Here is a 13952-nt window from a genome sequence, read left to right on the forward strand (position 1 = left end):
GAATGAAGACTCAGATATCACAATGAAATTTATACCATTGTGGATCCACAAAAGAATTTTAAAAATAATCAAAGTGCATTTTCCTCCCTGCAAGTGCTACATCAATGCAGAATGGTCTGAAGTGACTGTGATATCTCTGGGGACAAAGTGAATTTAACTCTTTGTGCTTAGCATGTGCCAATCTCTCAGAGCTATTCCCACTTGTATGGGAAAACAAGTCCTGGCACTGTGTGTGAACCAGGAGAGAAACATTCAATCCTGGTGACTCCCACTAGCACCCTCCTCACCCACCAAAGTAGTAGGACCAGAATTCAAAATAAAAAGTATTTTGCCCGGTAACCATGTTTGCTGGGGGGCAGGAGGGTGATGTGAAACAAGTGAATATCACACACTGAATCTGTGGTCTAGAGGCAATATTTAAATACCAACGTTCAGGAGTATTTCAGTGCTGGTTGCAGTTAGTGCACACATCCAGCAATTGGACCTGTGTGTTGTTACTCCAGGCAGTAGACATTGGTGCAGGGGACAGCAGCTGCAAGGATAGGAACAAAAATCCATTTTCTTTTGGATCTTTCTGTTTGTCGGAGAATGTCATATCAATCAACAACCCTGCTTGCTGTCCCCTCCCCATCCTGTCTTCACAGAGATGAAAGTCCTGGCAGCTCCCCCCTCTGCTGCTTTCCCATTAAGTGTCCTTCTGTTGCTGCAGAACTGTCAGGTTCTTAGTTAATTGAAATAGAGTGAAACCCCAATAAAACAGCAGGACGCAGTTACAGTTTGGATTTTGGTGTGGTTTGGAAGCATTTATTTGTTCATAGTCTGCAAATGGCTTTGCAGCAGAACAGTCTCATCCACAGAGGTAGCCTGTCTTCTCTCTGCAGATGTGATTTTCTCATAAATCTGGAATCCAGTAGTGTGTTGTGAAGCTCCCCAAGTTGTCATTGGTAGTGCCTATCAGCAGAAATTCAAGGCAGGAGCAATTCTTCATTTATTGTTTGATAACATATTTGTTCCAGTAGGACTTGGGGCTTCCTGTAGCAGTGTTCAGCATTAAAACCCATCTTAGGGACTTTCCACAGAAGTCGCTTTTCTTTTCCATGACCACTATGCTAACTAGGAGAAATGTAAATTATCTGCAAGTTCCATGTTGTAAACGTTGCATCTAGGTTACCAAACTTCCGGTATTGCAGGCTAAGGCCACTAATTTAGAGACACATCCTGTTCCAGCCAAGCATAAATACTTTCTGCCATAGTCTTTTGCAATTTTGTTTTCCCCTCTCTCCTTTCCTGATGGAATGATGGAATATTTCAATGGACATGAAGCCTCTTGAGTTTTTTCTTGAGTTTGACACATCCATAAATGAGCTTGTTGGCACAAAATACTTTATTCTTGGGAGGGCAAAAATGTATTCCCAGCAGCCTCGTGGCCTGGGCCTGGCACTGATACCTCAATGATTGTGCCAGAGGCCAGTTTTATGAGAGAGGATCTGGTTGAATACCCCAAAATCAGGCACATTACACAGTCTCTGAGGGAGACCTTAAAATGACATCTTCCTTGCTGGTGAGTTCTGTTCTGTTGCAGCAGGGGAAGGGAGCACTGTAGATGACTTGTATGAGTTTATAACTTAGCAGGCATGTACCAGGGTATAAGTGCATTAGAGATGGTAGGAAGGAGACAGTAAGAATAATGCCAGACAGGAAGTGCTCTTGCTTTAGCAGGGTGATAGTAATGGTGGTACAACTAATGTTTTTTTCCCGCTAAATTCTTTCATTCTGTGAGAAAAGGCCAAGCTGGCAAGACTGAAACTTCTTTCTCTCCCCAGGCCTTATTAGAAATGCTTTGATTGTTGAGGTCCTCCTGCAGTCTCTCCTTGTATTTGCAGTTGCTGATAGCTTTTCTGTCTGCATAGGGTTGTATTTTGTGTATGTATTTAAGAGAATCCTTTATAAGCATTAGGATATTTGGGCAGGAAGGATCTGACAATACTAGGTAAGGGCCACGGCAGACAAAACACTTTGTAAGTAGACTGACTGTTCAGACCTCAGATAGGTCATCAGTTGGCACAAAATTATGATCTCTGATGGCTGTGCAGGGTTACATGAATTGTGTCGGTCTAGATGTGTTTCAGTATCTCCCTCACAAAAGGGTGCCTTTCCATCTGGCAGCACAACAAAGCAGCTATATATTTACCACATCTGATGACTTTTGAACTGAGAGATAACCTAGTAAGTGATGCTACTAATGGAGAAGTCGCCATGGAGAGGGAAAAGGGTGGTAATCAGTAGGACTGGCAAACTTCTTTTCCTCTTAACAAAAAGTATATTTTGCACAGAGCTATGGTCCTGCCTCTCTGGAAGTGGAAACTGCAGGTATTTCTAGTAGAACATAGAAAATTCATGCTATTGCAATAGCTTCTGTGTGTCTTTTGAGACACGGTAATGTTCTTTGCGAGTCTTAAGTCCTTATACCTGTCCAAAGACCGCAACCTTCTGTTGTGCCAAAACTGCTTGTTTTGAGAGAGTAACTTTTTCAACAGAAAGCTGTGCCAACGCATGGCAGTGACTATTTCCTGAAACGATGTCAGCCAGAGATAAATCAAGCCACCTCCTTTATTTTAAATTTCCACAAACTTTATGTGACGACATCTTAGCTTGGCGTGTTTTCAAGGGCCACCCTTACTTTCATGATAGCAGGATCAAGGAGTAGGTAGAAGCATCTCTGAAATTCAGGCCTATCTTGACCGTCAGTAAGGCTAAGTCTTGGAAATGAAAGGAGAAGCACCTAAAACACATCATATTGTAATGATTCAGGTTTAAAATGGCTCTTAAGAATGAATCAGTAAAATCCTCTCTCTGGCCAAAGTACAGGATGAACACACACTCGATAAAAGTGGGGGGAGGGAGGTGGGGGCTGGTATTCAGGAGTTACTGATGAGTTTTTCCAGTGGATTGTTGGCTGCTTTTTGTCAGTTACATTTGCTTATTTCTGTTCTCTCATTATCACGTCCATTAAATGGGGAGATAACGCAACTCTGACACATTTGAAAGCCAGAGACTGGCATGGATTGCAGTCATTGCAAATTTCGGGGATCTCTGTCTTTTTTATGACTGTGCAGTCTGCTGCTGTGATTTCCCGTGGCTGCCTGAGGGGTTCAGGAGGCATGGCCTGCCTCTGGAAATCCCCCCCCCCCCCCACGAGCCCCACTGAGAGAAACCTTCATGCGGGAACAGAAGTGACTCATGGTGATACAAGGGACAGATTCCTCAGAAGCGCCTCGAGTAGCTATTTTTTCTACATGCATCACAGATAACTGTCATTTTTCTTCTCCTCCGATTTTGACATGGAATAAGTAGTTCTCCTTACCACTGCATGGATATCTGAGCTGCTGAGCTGCTGTGCACTTGGATATAATCATCCCAGGGAGCTCCAAATAGCTCCAGGTTTGGAGAGCTTCCAGGCTGGGCTGGCAAAGCTGGTTGTGAGGTTTGAGCCGTGAGTGCGGCAGGCATGCTGCTGCCTCCCTCCAGGCCTGTTCTCCCTTTTTGCTGCCAGTCTGTTGTTTCCAGGACCACGCCTGGCCTGTCTCCCCACTGCTGGTGGTGTAACACATGCCTGTGGTACTGTCTGGTTTTTGAGATCTGCTCTAAGCATCTGACAATCAGCGAAAAAAACAGTACAGTATCTTAACAGCAGCAAAGCATTTTTTAAAGCACTCTCTGTCTTCTCTGTGATCAGAAAGGGCTACCTTTGCACAGGTAGCAGGCAGCACAGGTATTCTTAAGACCACTGATGCCTGAGGAGGTGAGACAGGAAGACGAGGCATTTGAAGAGGGTGATTTTAAGACTCATTTGGCATTCGCGTAGTGTTGTTTTGTTGCCTTTTGGAAAAAGTTCTATTATATATTAGTTGTTTTCCTTAGCAGGCCAACCCAGTCCAGTGAGGCAGGCATGCATTCGAATTGGCTTGGGGATTCTGTATGCCAGTCTGATGTTAAGAGGTTAGTTTAAACTGCTGATGAAAGGGAATTTATCTGCATTCCTTTTAAATGTCCAGCTGTTACGTCCTGAGAGAAGAGGAGTCATGCCTAGAAAAAACAATCGTGTCACCCTGTTCAGCTGGAACTGGAAAAGGCAGAGAGGGGACTGAGGGAACATGCCAGGCTTAAAATTAACAGGAGGATATTAGGAAAGGGACTAGGAGTGAAGGGTGTGATGAAAGGTGTGTGCTTCCTCTTCAAAGCAGGGACCATGCAGAAAGCTAGGGGCCATGCAGGAGGTGCTTCTCCTCCCTCCCCTCCCCAAACCCCATGTGCCCAGGGGCTGGCCAGCCTGCACAGGTACCTACACCCGGGAAACCTTGGGCCTCTGCCCCCCTGGCTGCTGCACCAGGTCTTTGTGCATGTGAAGCTCGGGAGCGGATGCTGGGCTGAAGCTAATGGTGCCACTCCAGCAGGGGAGCCAGACTTTGAAAGGGGTCTGCTTGTAGCAGGCAGTGCTCCGTGGGTGGGTAAAAGGATGTTCCTAGGGACGGCAAGACGTGGGATAATCAGGCCTCAAAGGCCGCTGACTCCTCTGCCCGGCTGTGGGAAACTTTGCCTCCTGATTTGGAGAGACCTCATTACTCCTCTTTCGCTCCAGATTTGGCAAGAGCTGTGGGTGCTCTTGACCCCAGGGCAGAGGGGTGATGGCTTGTGCTTTCACAAGGTGGGGAGTTAGCTGGGTACACTCCAGGCCAGGGGCAGAAAAATCACCTTTCTGTGTGCCAGGGAAGAGCAGCTCCTTGTTTGCAGCACTGGGGAATTCTCAATGAAGTGAGCAAGGGCAGAAAATCTGCCGGGAAGGACTTCTGGCATATGAAACCTGAACATGTCTGGAAAAGCCCAGACAGGAGGGAAAATATAAGGTGCGCAACATCTTGCTTACATTATTCTGGGCCAAACATGGTGTCATTGTACAGAGGCCAAATTGACAGAAACTGCAGAAATGTACCCGATGTTAGACAGTTTCCTTTACGGCTCTGGCACAATTCCCTGCGCTCTGCAGCGGTAACCTTCAAAGCAGAGAAAACATTAGGCCCTGTCCTTGCCTTCCTGTTCAAACCATCCTGTAAGTCTGAAACAAAAAGCCCTTGAAAACCACTTAGCGACTGCCCACTGAGTGTTTTGATTGTGAAAATACAAAACAAAAGCCTTTGTTACCGGCATATTAGGCATTTCACTGAAAATAGTGGGTTTAGTAGGCTGTAGGCCTCCGAATACACTTATTCTGAGCTTTTCCTTGGAAAGGGAGCAGTCAGGGATTTCCCCAGCTGACTTCTCGAGTGCCCCAGAGCAGAGAGCCCTTGTGTAGGAAGCGAACCATGCCCTTAGATGATAAGCTTGTTCCCCCTTCTGAGAATACATGCTCATTTTCTCGGTGTGCACGGGGTGCGGCGGCTGTGTTTTCCGTAGCTCCAGCAGCAGTAGCCAGTTGGAAGAGGAACTGTTGGGAGCAAAAGCTGTGCTGACTTCTGCGGCCCAATTGACTTGTGACTTGGGGCTCACAGAAACTGTGTTCTTGTAAAAATACTTGCTTCTACTTCCCTCTTCCCATCAAAATACACACATAAATGCTTTCTCAGGATCTATACTGGTCCATATTACAGCCCTGGGGCACAATAGCAGTGTGAGTTTGGCATGTAAGCTTCTGTGCAAGTTTGCTCTTCAGACTCTGGAAGACCGTCCAGCAGCAGAATGCTGTGCCACAGCCATACGGCGATCCCTATCAGGAGGATGTTCCTGTGGTTGTCGCATCAAATGCAATTCCATCCCTGGTTCGCAGCTTTGACACATTCTCATCCTGGAAAAATGCTGCATATGACCAGGACTATTGTTTTAAAATATTCTGTCTTATTACGCCTGTAGTGGCTGATTCTTCATATCCTGCTGATTTATAATAGCAATCAGGAAAGCAAAGTGGTGCTAGAAATCCCGTAAAGACAGCTAACCCTGGAATGCATTAAAGGAATACAAATAGCACCTCAGGATTCATTATCACTCCCATTCACTGCCCAACTAAGCAATCAGTTTTGGAGAGACACAGATAAGGACAATTTTTTCTGTCCAAACTGAGGTAATTAGTGATAGAAATGGAGAGAAGTAGGAAGAGTTAGCATTATGAGGCATGGGATTTTTACAAAGGGATAGAGCATTTGCTGGCCAGCCAGTAAGGTACAGCTCTGAGGTCTCTCATCTGCTACTAAAATAGAAGGTGCAGCACTCCAGGGAAAACCTTACATGTTTTTTGCATGTAATAGTCATTAACCAAGTGTATATGCATCTCCATTTCCCAGACTAAAGCAAGGTATTTACTGTGCCTTTACTGTCGCTGCTGTGTCTGTCTACTCAGCTGTTGCTTGTCTGTGAAATGCCACTTGAAGTGAAGATATTTAGATAGGCACGTTTTAAATCGGGAACAGTTAAGTCTAGAAGTAGATCCCTATGTGTTGTTTCTGTAAGATTTTGGGACGTTTCAGCACATGCAATCAAACTGCCCAATCCTTTCCCTGCGATTAAAGTGGGAGTAGGCACTAGATAGTGCTGTTTTCACTGACTTCAAGACATGAAAAAAAGCCAAAAGAACTGTTGTGGATCAGTGCTCGGGGAATACATGTGTTTTACTAGTATGAATGTAAATTTGAGGTGTCTTTAGATTTGAAGGATTACCCACTATTAACTATTTAGCTAGGTGGTTCAGAACTAGCATCTGAAAGTTGTTGAGCTAGCCTGTGGAGGCCCAGGGTGCTTACCACTCCACTGGCTCTGTATCTTTGGCAAGCAGCAAGACAAGGATGTTACAGGCCAAACGTAAAGAAATACCTCTTGGTGTTTAGCTGAGTTCGGACTGAATATGACTGGTTGCAAGGTGTGAGTGCAAAACCAGTCAAAAGGTGATATAATAGTTTTATCAGGTAACAGTCGCCGCAGCAACCAAGCTTCACCATGCATGACAAGTTCCTCCAAGTCTTTCCACCGTGTTTCTTCTCCATGCAGCTTTTGTTAGAGCAGGTGTGTTAAGGACTTCAGCTGCAGTAAACCTGTGGCTCCACAGGGTTCTTCTCCATGAGACTGTGTGCAGTGTTTTCCCAGCTATACCTTTTCTTGCATGTAATGTTAAATCAGCCTCACGTGATTTTGTTTTCTCTCCCCATCCAAATACTGTGAATGTTTATTCCACTGGACTTGCTGTTCACACTAGGTCGCAGTGCTGGGCACAGTGCTACCGAGCCTTCTCAGAGCCTCTGGCTGTGGCGTCCTTTGGAGCAGACTAGCACCAAATTACCCTACTCTGTTCTGTCATATTAGTAGTGCCACACACATGTTAGGTAATAGGTCTGGCCTCTGCCAGGTCTGATCTGTTCTTATTTATCTTCTATTGCAAGTAAAAACTGGATTTTTTTTTTTTTTTTTTGGGCGGGGGGTCCTGTTTTCTTTGCAGAACACAGATTTTGACTGTAGACTGTGCTGAGTCTTTCTGACTGCTGGGGGAAAAGATTGCGTAATTTGAAAACTCTGCCTGTTACTTCAATGAAAGGACACATAAAGAATACTGATGATTCTTCATCAACAAGGCCCCTCTTATGTCCTTTTTAATTTGGCCAGTAAACCAGCGTCTGCAGTGTGCTGGGATAAACTGCTAACTTGGAATATTTCCCTGGCTGACTTTGTGAAAGCCCTTCTGTTGCTGAAGCTGGGCACAGTGGAACATGCCACATATGCTGTCCTTGCCTCTAGTTATAAAATGCTGCCGTTGCCGGGCCAGCCTCGGAACTGCAGGCTTGTGAGCTGGGTTTCAAGGAGCATCCGTGTTGTCTGTGCAGAGCTGGGGAAGCTTTCACAAACTTCAGGGTATTCATTCCCCTGAGGCTCAGTGGGCTTATGTGGGAGCTAGTGGTAGTCTTGTTATTGAGATGAAATCCAGTCTACTCAGCAGCACTGCAACAAAAGCAGGAGGGAAAGGCAAATCACTGCAAAGTGGTTCTAGGCAGCAAAGCACAGACAAATGTCTTCATACATGCAAAGGTCCCAAGTGTAAGGTTCGACACTGGAAAATCTAACTTTGTCCCGGTTTAGCCCAGCTCTACATCATTCTTATCCCCCTGTTTTTATTTTCAAATCTAATGTTTTTCTCTCTGGGCTGTCTATGCTATGAGGATGGGTCACAGAGAAAGGCTCCTGGGTCTCCACATCAGCACCCTTGCACAAGAGGTGGGACAGTCCCATGTCTGTGCAGGAGAAGGCTGTGGGCAGCCATTGCCTCTGCAGCAGGGAGCTCCCTGGGAAGAAGCACACCCCCTCATGAAACACGCTCGCCTGTGCTGGAAGCGCTTTTTAAAGCCAGCTTGAACCCCAAGCTGTAATGCTTACTCCTCCACAGAACTTCTGCCTTGTTCACTTTTTCTTTCCCTCACAGAGATATTTGTAATGTAAAAATAATTATAAGGTACCGTACTTCCATTTTGGCATGCTTCATGTAATTAGTTTTTGGTTCATAATTGGCATTTTAAACCTCACTACTGTGGCTTATTTGAAAGAAGAAGAGTACCTCATAACAGAAAATGCCTGTGCTCTCTCTTCTGTATTTCTTGTGCTTGCCCTTTCCTGTCCGTACTCCCCTGTCTTGTTCTTAACTTTTTCTGTTTCCTGCTGGCACATGGACTGGCCTTGCTGATTGCTCCTTAAGAGCAATCCTGGTATGCTATTTTTAATTAAAATTCCTATATGATTACCATGATGTTTGATTTCCCTTGGTAGTTTTCTTTGCTATCTCATTCAAGACACAGTAGGTGGTACGTGCCAGGTTATTCTTAAATTTTTATTTATGTATCTTTGTGATTATTTCTTAGTGATTCATACAAGACCATGATCCACCAGAGAAGTTTGTTTTGTTTTCTGTCTGCTGCATCTCTGATCCTATATTCTAAAATGGTGAATATTATAAAAATCAATCTGTGGAAAAGTTTAATGTAGGAACTACCTCCTGTATTACCCAAGTGGTAGTAAGGAAAATATTTTCAGCCTGTCAACCCAGCACAGGACAACCATCATGCACTTGCAAGCTGAAGTGTAGTGTTATTTCTGTTTTGAAAATAGTTTTCTCCCTCCTTTTCTCCTGATCCAGGGAGAAGAAACTGAAAACTAGAGTGCAAGAGTTAGTGAGTGCTTTGGAGAGACTCACGAAGAGCAGTGAAATCAGACATCAGCAGTCTGCAGAATTTGTTAATGACCTTAAAAGGGCAAACAGGTAAAGGATCTACCAGCAGATGGCTGCACCATTGATTTTTTTTGCTGTGTCCCAGTAATCCTCCCCCTACCGTAATGAGCCATTTCTGGATCCTAGCATTCACACGCGTTGACTCTTTAAGGTTATAGTTAGAGATGGGGGAAGTGCAGACCTCCCATGTAGGACACTGAAAACTACACAGCTAAGAACAGAGCGGGGGTAATAGGTTAATCTTAACTGAGTTACTAGTAAGCGCATTCTTACTGAAACAAACAAAACCCTCCACTTAGCCAGATTTATGAATGTTATTTTGTTTAAAATTGCTCCCTTTTCTTTGGCTCCAGCCTCTTTATTAATCAACTGGCTTCGATAATCACGCTTAAATTTTATTGCTCACTCTACGTAGATTTTTCTGGCACTGTGTTTGGGTGGACTGAGAGTATGCAGGACTGTAGCTGCCCATGCTGCGAGGAACCTATTGCTCACAATGTAGTTTTCATTAATAAATTATACTTCAAAGCCCTTGTGGTGAGGAAGAGTACCCATCTCAAGCTTTCCTTCTGAGTCAGGGTGGAGGCACAGAAGATACTTAGCAGCTGATGAATTAGCACAAGATGCTATCGTCTGAATATAACTTATTTTTTTAAATGGAAAATGCAAAATCAGTGCTGGATTTTGTAAGCAGATTCTGACTGTTCCATGTTTTTGTAAATCATTACACGTTTAATGTTGTGGTACCGACTCACAAACAGTGCTTTGTGAGGTCATCATCAGCAACCTCTGTCTAGCTGGTTCTTTGAACCATGTTTAAAAATGTTTTCAGTAACCAGTTTACTGGTAAAGGTGTGTACTTGCCCCAGAAAAGATACAGAGATTAGCATTGATCTGGGTTTGGATCAATAAGGTTTGGATCTAAGGCATTTTAAAGTACTAGTACATTTTAGGAAGATGATCAGTACCCAAATTTTGGAGTGCCCTGAAGGTGGGGGTTTGGGGTGGATTTTTGTAGCACTTACTTGCTATGAACAAGCCTTTTTGAATGACCTTGTATTGCCTTGTATTTCTAACAGCAACTTGGTAGCAGCTTATGAAAAAGCAAAGAAGAAGCATCAAAATAAGCTGAAGAAACTGGAATCGCAAATGATGGCCATGGTGGAGAGACATGAAACACAAGTAAGGATGCTCAAACAAAGAATAGCTTTACTAGAAGAGGAGAACTCTAGACCACACACCAATGAAACTTCACTTTAAATGCATCTCTTTCAAAGATGCTTTGTGCCATTACAAATTTCTTTCTTTTGGAGGCTGACTTTTAGGTAGCTTCAAACACTAAAAGCTCTGACTGTCAACGCTGACATACTTAAGCACCTTCTCTGGGATCCCAGAGAGGTGCCATGGGGATAATGTAAGTGTTAACCTTAAGGACTGTTTCATAATGTAAAATGGCAGTGCCTGAATTATCATGCTATAATTATGTACGTTGTCTGTGTCATTATGTCTATATTCACACAGCTTCTATTAAATTTTATGTTTGTCCCATGGATGACAGTGTCATATAGCAAAATAATTCATGTTAAGAGGGTTTAATTTGGGCAGTTTGGAGATAATTTGAGAGTTTTCCCCATCCCTGAGCTCCCTCTGCACACAGCTCTGTATTGTACCCTCAACACTTGCTGCTGTAGTTAAATCAACTATATAGGCAGCTGCAGAGTAGGGAGATGATAGGCTTGCTTGATTTTTTTGCACTGTACTTGCAGTACTGTCGCTCACAGTGCAGATCAGGTAGGAAAACTCCTGTTGATTTGGGAAAAAAAACAAGAAACCCTAGTTGCATCTCTGAAAACTATGATAACGGTGTATTTCTTACAGTTTGTGAGAGGACTAAAGGCTCTGAGTTTCACCATGCCAGATAGATTGTGCCAAGGTTGGGTAAGAAGTTACAGGAGACCTCCTGGTATTTATATTGCATGGTGTTTGCAATTATGTTGTGAAACAGTTCATTTTTCTTGTTAATACATTATAGCCAAGGTTTTCTTTAAGAAGCTGGGCCATTTTTGTCATGTGTATAGTGCTTATTATGGCTTTCTGTGATCGAGAGGTAGACTGTCTTCTTTTTATACTTGTTTTGACCAAAAAAGGTACTTACTAGAAATGTACCTATTTAATATTGAATACATAGGCACAAAACTATAAATGTGTAGGTGTATGGATATACAGCCACAAACAGAATGTGAATGGTGAAGTCTTCATACGGCTTCTTAGGTTAGTTTTTGTTACTGCTAACATTCTCTTCTTTTGTTTAAGTCACATCATGTTACTGTATTATCAAACTGAATAAATTGAAAATGTTGGCCTATTACAGTAATGAACACGAAGCAAAGCATGGCAATCAAGCTGATTTCTCTAGGGAGCAAAACACGGAAGTCTGCCATAGCACCTTTCATTCAGAATTTGCTTCTTTGTGACTATGTAAAAAGCTTCCACGTTTGTTTTAACATGCCAAATTAGAGTCCATTAACTTCATTAGCCTGTTACTGTGTTACACCTCTAATCTGTATTTTTTAGGCTGTTTTCAAGTGAATCTGATTTCAGGAGTTGTTTATCCTTTTTGCTTTACCTGTTGTGTTGCACCTCAGGTTTTATTAGTGTATTTAGAATTAGGATAACTTCTCTCATTTATTCCTCCAATTACTACTACTAAGGAAATATTTTTAGAGGACTTGAACCATTGTTGTCTACTCTTGGGTTAGGCCAGGCAGCCAAAAGTGTTGTGGGAATTTGTGTTCAGAATATGGCATTACTGTTAAGTCTTGGTTACATCTGAAACTGTAGCAGTTGGTGTTCATGACATCTCTTATTACTGTAGCTGCTGTTTTCTTCTTTCTTAGGGTAGTGATTCCTACTCTGGAGTCTGAAACATCAGCTGCAAAGCCAACATCATAAGTGATTGATTGCAATACCAATGAAAACAATGCTGATTTCAAAATTAAGTTGTAGGTAGTGATGCCCTGGGATTAGTTTTGATCAGTCCTCTTTCTCAAGATAATTGCACTTCTTAATTTATAATGCAAATGGAAATTTTTGCAAACCAATCTGTTGAGGGAGCAGGCACACTGATTTCTTATGGTCTTCATGGTTTTGCCAAGTATCTGTCTATGGTGTTTCCCTTTTCTGGGCACCAAGTTTCTCACCAACAGGAATGTGAGGTTTTGCTGTAAGCTTCACAGCTGGTCACACTTGTTTCTGAAGAAACACAAAATAATCCACTGTGTACTGTGGCAAAAATGCAGTTGCACGTTTGCCTTCTTGCATCTGAAACACCCATGTAACTTGAGGTCATCTCAAACCGTCCATGTGAAATACCTTTTGCTTAAGGTGACTAGAAACCACTGCTGCACTGGCTTTCCTCTTGTGTTCATTTTTTTCTATTTCTTGGTAGCTAGAGAAGCTGCTAAACATAATACAATGAAGCTTAAAGCATTTGAATTGAAACCTGTCTTCAAAGGAAAGATACAAATTAAGAAAGCATAAAATGCACCTGGGTTTAAAGGCATAAAAAGCTGCAGTGTCCCTCGGTGCCTTTTTCAGGCCTAAGGAGTTGCTGATTCTGCATAAACTAAATGCTGTTTTACTACATCAACTGCATATGTTCCCTGGCAACTGTGCTCTAAAAGTGTTTTAGAATAAATTATAAATCATCAGTAAATGTAAGCCACTCCCCCTTTCTTCCCATAGGGCTTGTAGATGAAAAATCTAGACTGGTATCATACAGCCTCAGCAGTAGCTATAGTTCACCAGACCACCAGTTATTTTGCCTGAACAAGCAGCTACTGCTTCATTTGTTGGCATACTGGAAAAGACTAAGAGGGAAGTGGCAAAACATTTACTCTTACTGTGAAAAGTGTTTAATATTAACAATTAGCTGCAGTTCCAGTGTACCTGTTAAAATGGCACCAACCCTAAGGATATATACCAAAAAATCACCTCCTTTTATGCAACTGTTTGAAATACCAGCACACCAGCCTATAGACAAGTGCGCAAATCACCTTGAGGCACAGCAACCTAACTCACTTAACACTTGTTGCAGAAACAGTACATTTGCAAAGCAAGAAAAAGAGGTGGTTCTTGCCAAAGAACCCAAGTTGTTCACTCGTTAATTAATCTTAGGGTGGTTTTAGGGTTTGGTTTTTTTTGAAGTCAGAGTGCATGAAACTTTGTCTTTCACAGTGTGTTCAGAAAAAAAGTACTTTTTTTTCCTAATCAATCAAATGTATAAATCTTAACCAGCTTGAATGTACTGTTAGCTATTGCAAAGCACATGTGACTACATTTGCATTAATGTCAGTATTGTTCCACTGGTTTTATTAGGATTTTCTCCTCCTTTAATACTGTACCATGCATTGTAATTTTAGAAACTTTTCACATTACTGAATTAGCTTTAAATGTGTTGCTTTTTAGTTTCCTAGCTGCTGTAAAATAGCTATTTTGTGTTTATTTGATATAGAATTGTAAAAACTGCATTTATTTATACAGAGACATTTATAATACTTATTTTACAAATGTTCTTATATTCTGAATAAATTTCTAATGCTGTTTCTTTGCCTCGGGGGTTGCTTTACCATACCTTGCCATCTTATTGTTAAATGGATCTACTTAAAGGTACCACAAAGACTTTCTCCAAGGTAAGTTA

The 13952-nt window shown here is 42.5% G+C and overlaps 1 protein-coding gene across 4 annotated transcripts in view; it reads left to right on the plus strand.

Moving 5' to 3' along the window:
- The window catches only part of MCC (MCC regulator of WNT signaling pathway), a 224354-nt gene extending 210499 nt beyond the window's left edge, over positions 1-13855 (plus strand). For 3 of the 4 annotated variants that reach the window (XR_008233829.1, XR_008233830.1, XR_008233831.1), the window contains 3 exons: positions 9161-9283; positions 10333-10940; positions 10974-13855. Coding sequence is in view for 1 of the 4 variants with exons in the window: in XM_052778950.1 (XP_052634910.1) it covers positions 9161-9283; positions 10333-10513 (304 nt within the window). In the remaining 3 variants the exon portion in view is untranslated. Of the gene's footprint in view, positions 1-9160; positions 9284-10332 lie in introns of all 4 variants that reach the window. The other variant, XM_052778950.1, reaches the window with a different exon arrangement.
- The last annotated feature ends 97 nt before the right edge of the window (positions 13856-13952 follow it).

Source organism: Harpia harpyja, chromosome Z (genome assembly GCF_026419915.1).
Source record: "Harpia harpyja isolate bHarHar1 chromosome Z, bHarHar1 primary haplotype, whole genome shotgun sequence".
In the NCBI taxonomy this organism is placed as follows: domain Eukaryota; kingdom Metazoa; phylum Chordata; class Aves; order Accipitriformes; family Accipitridae; genus Harpia; species Harpia harpyja.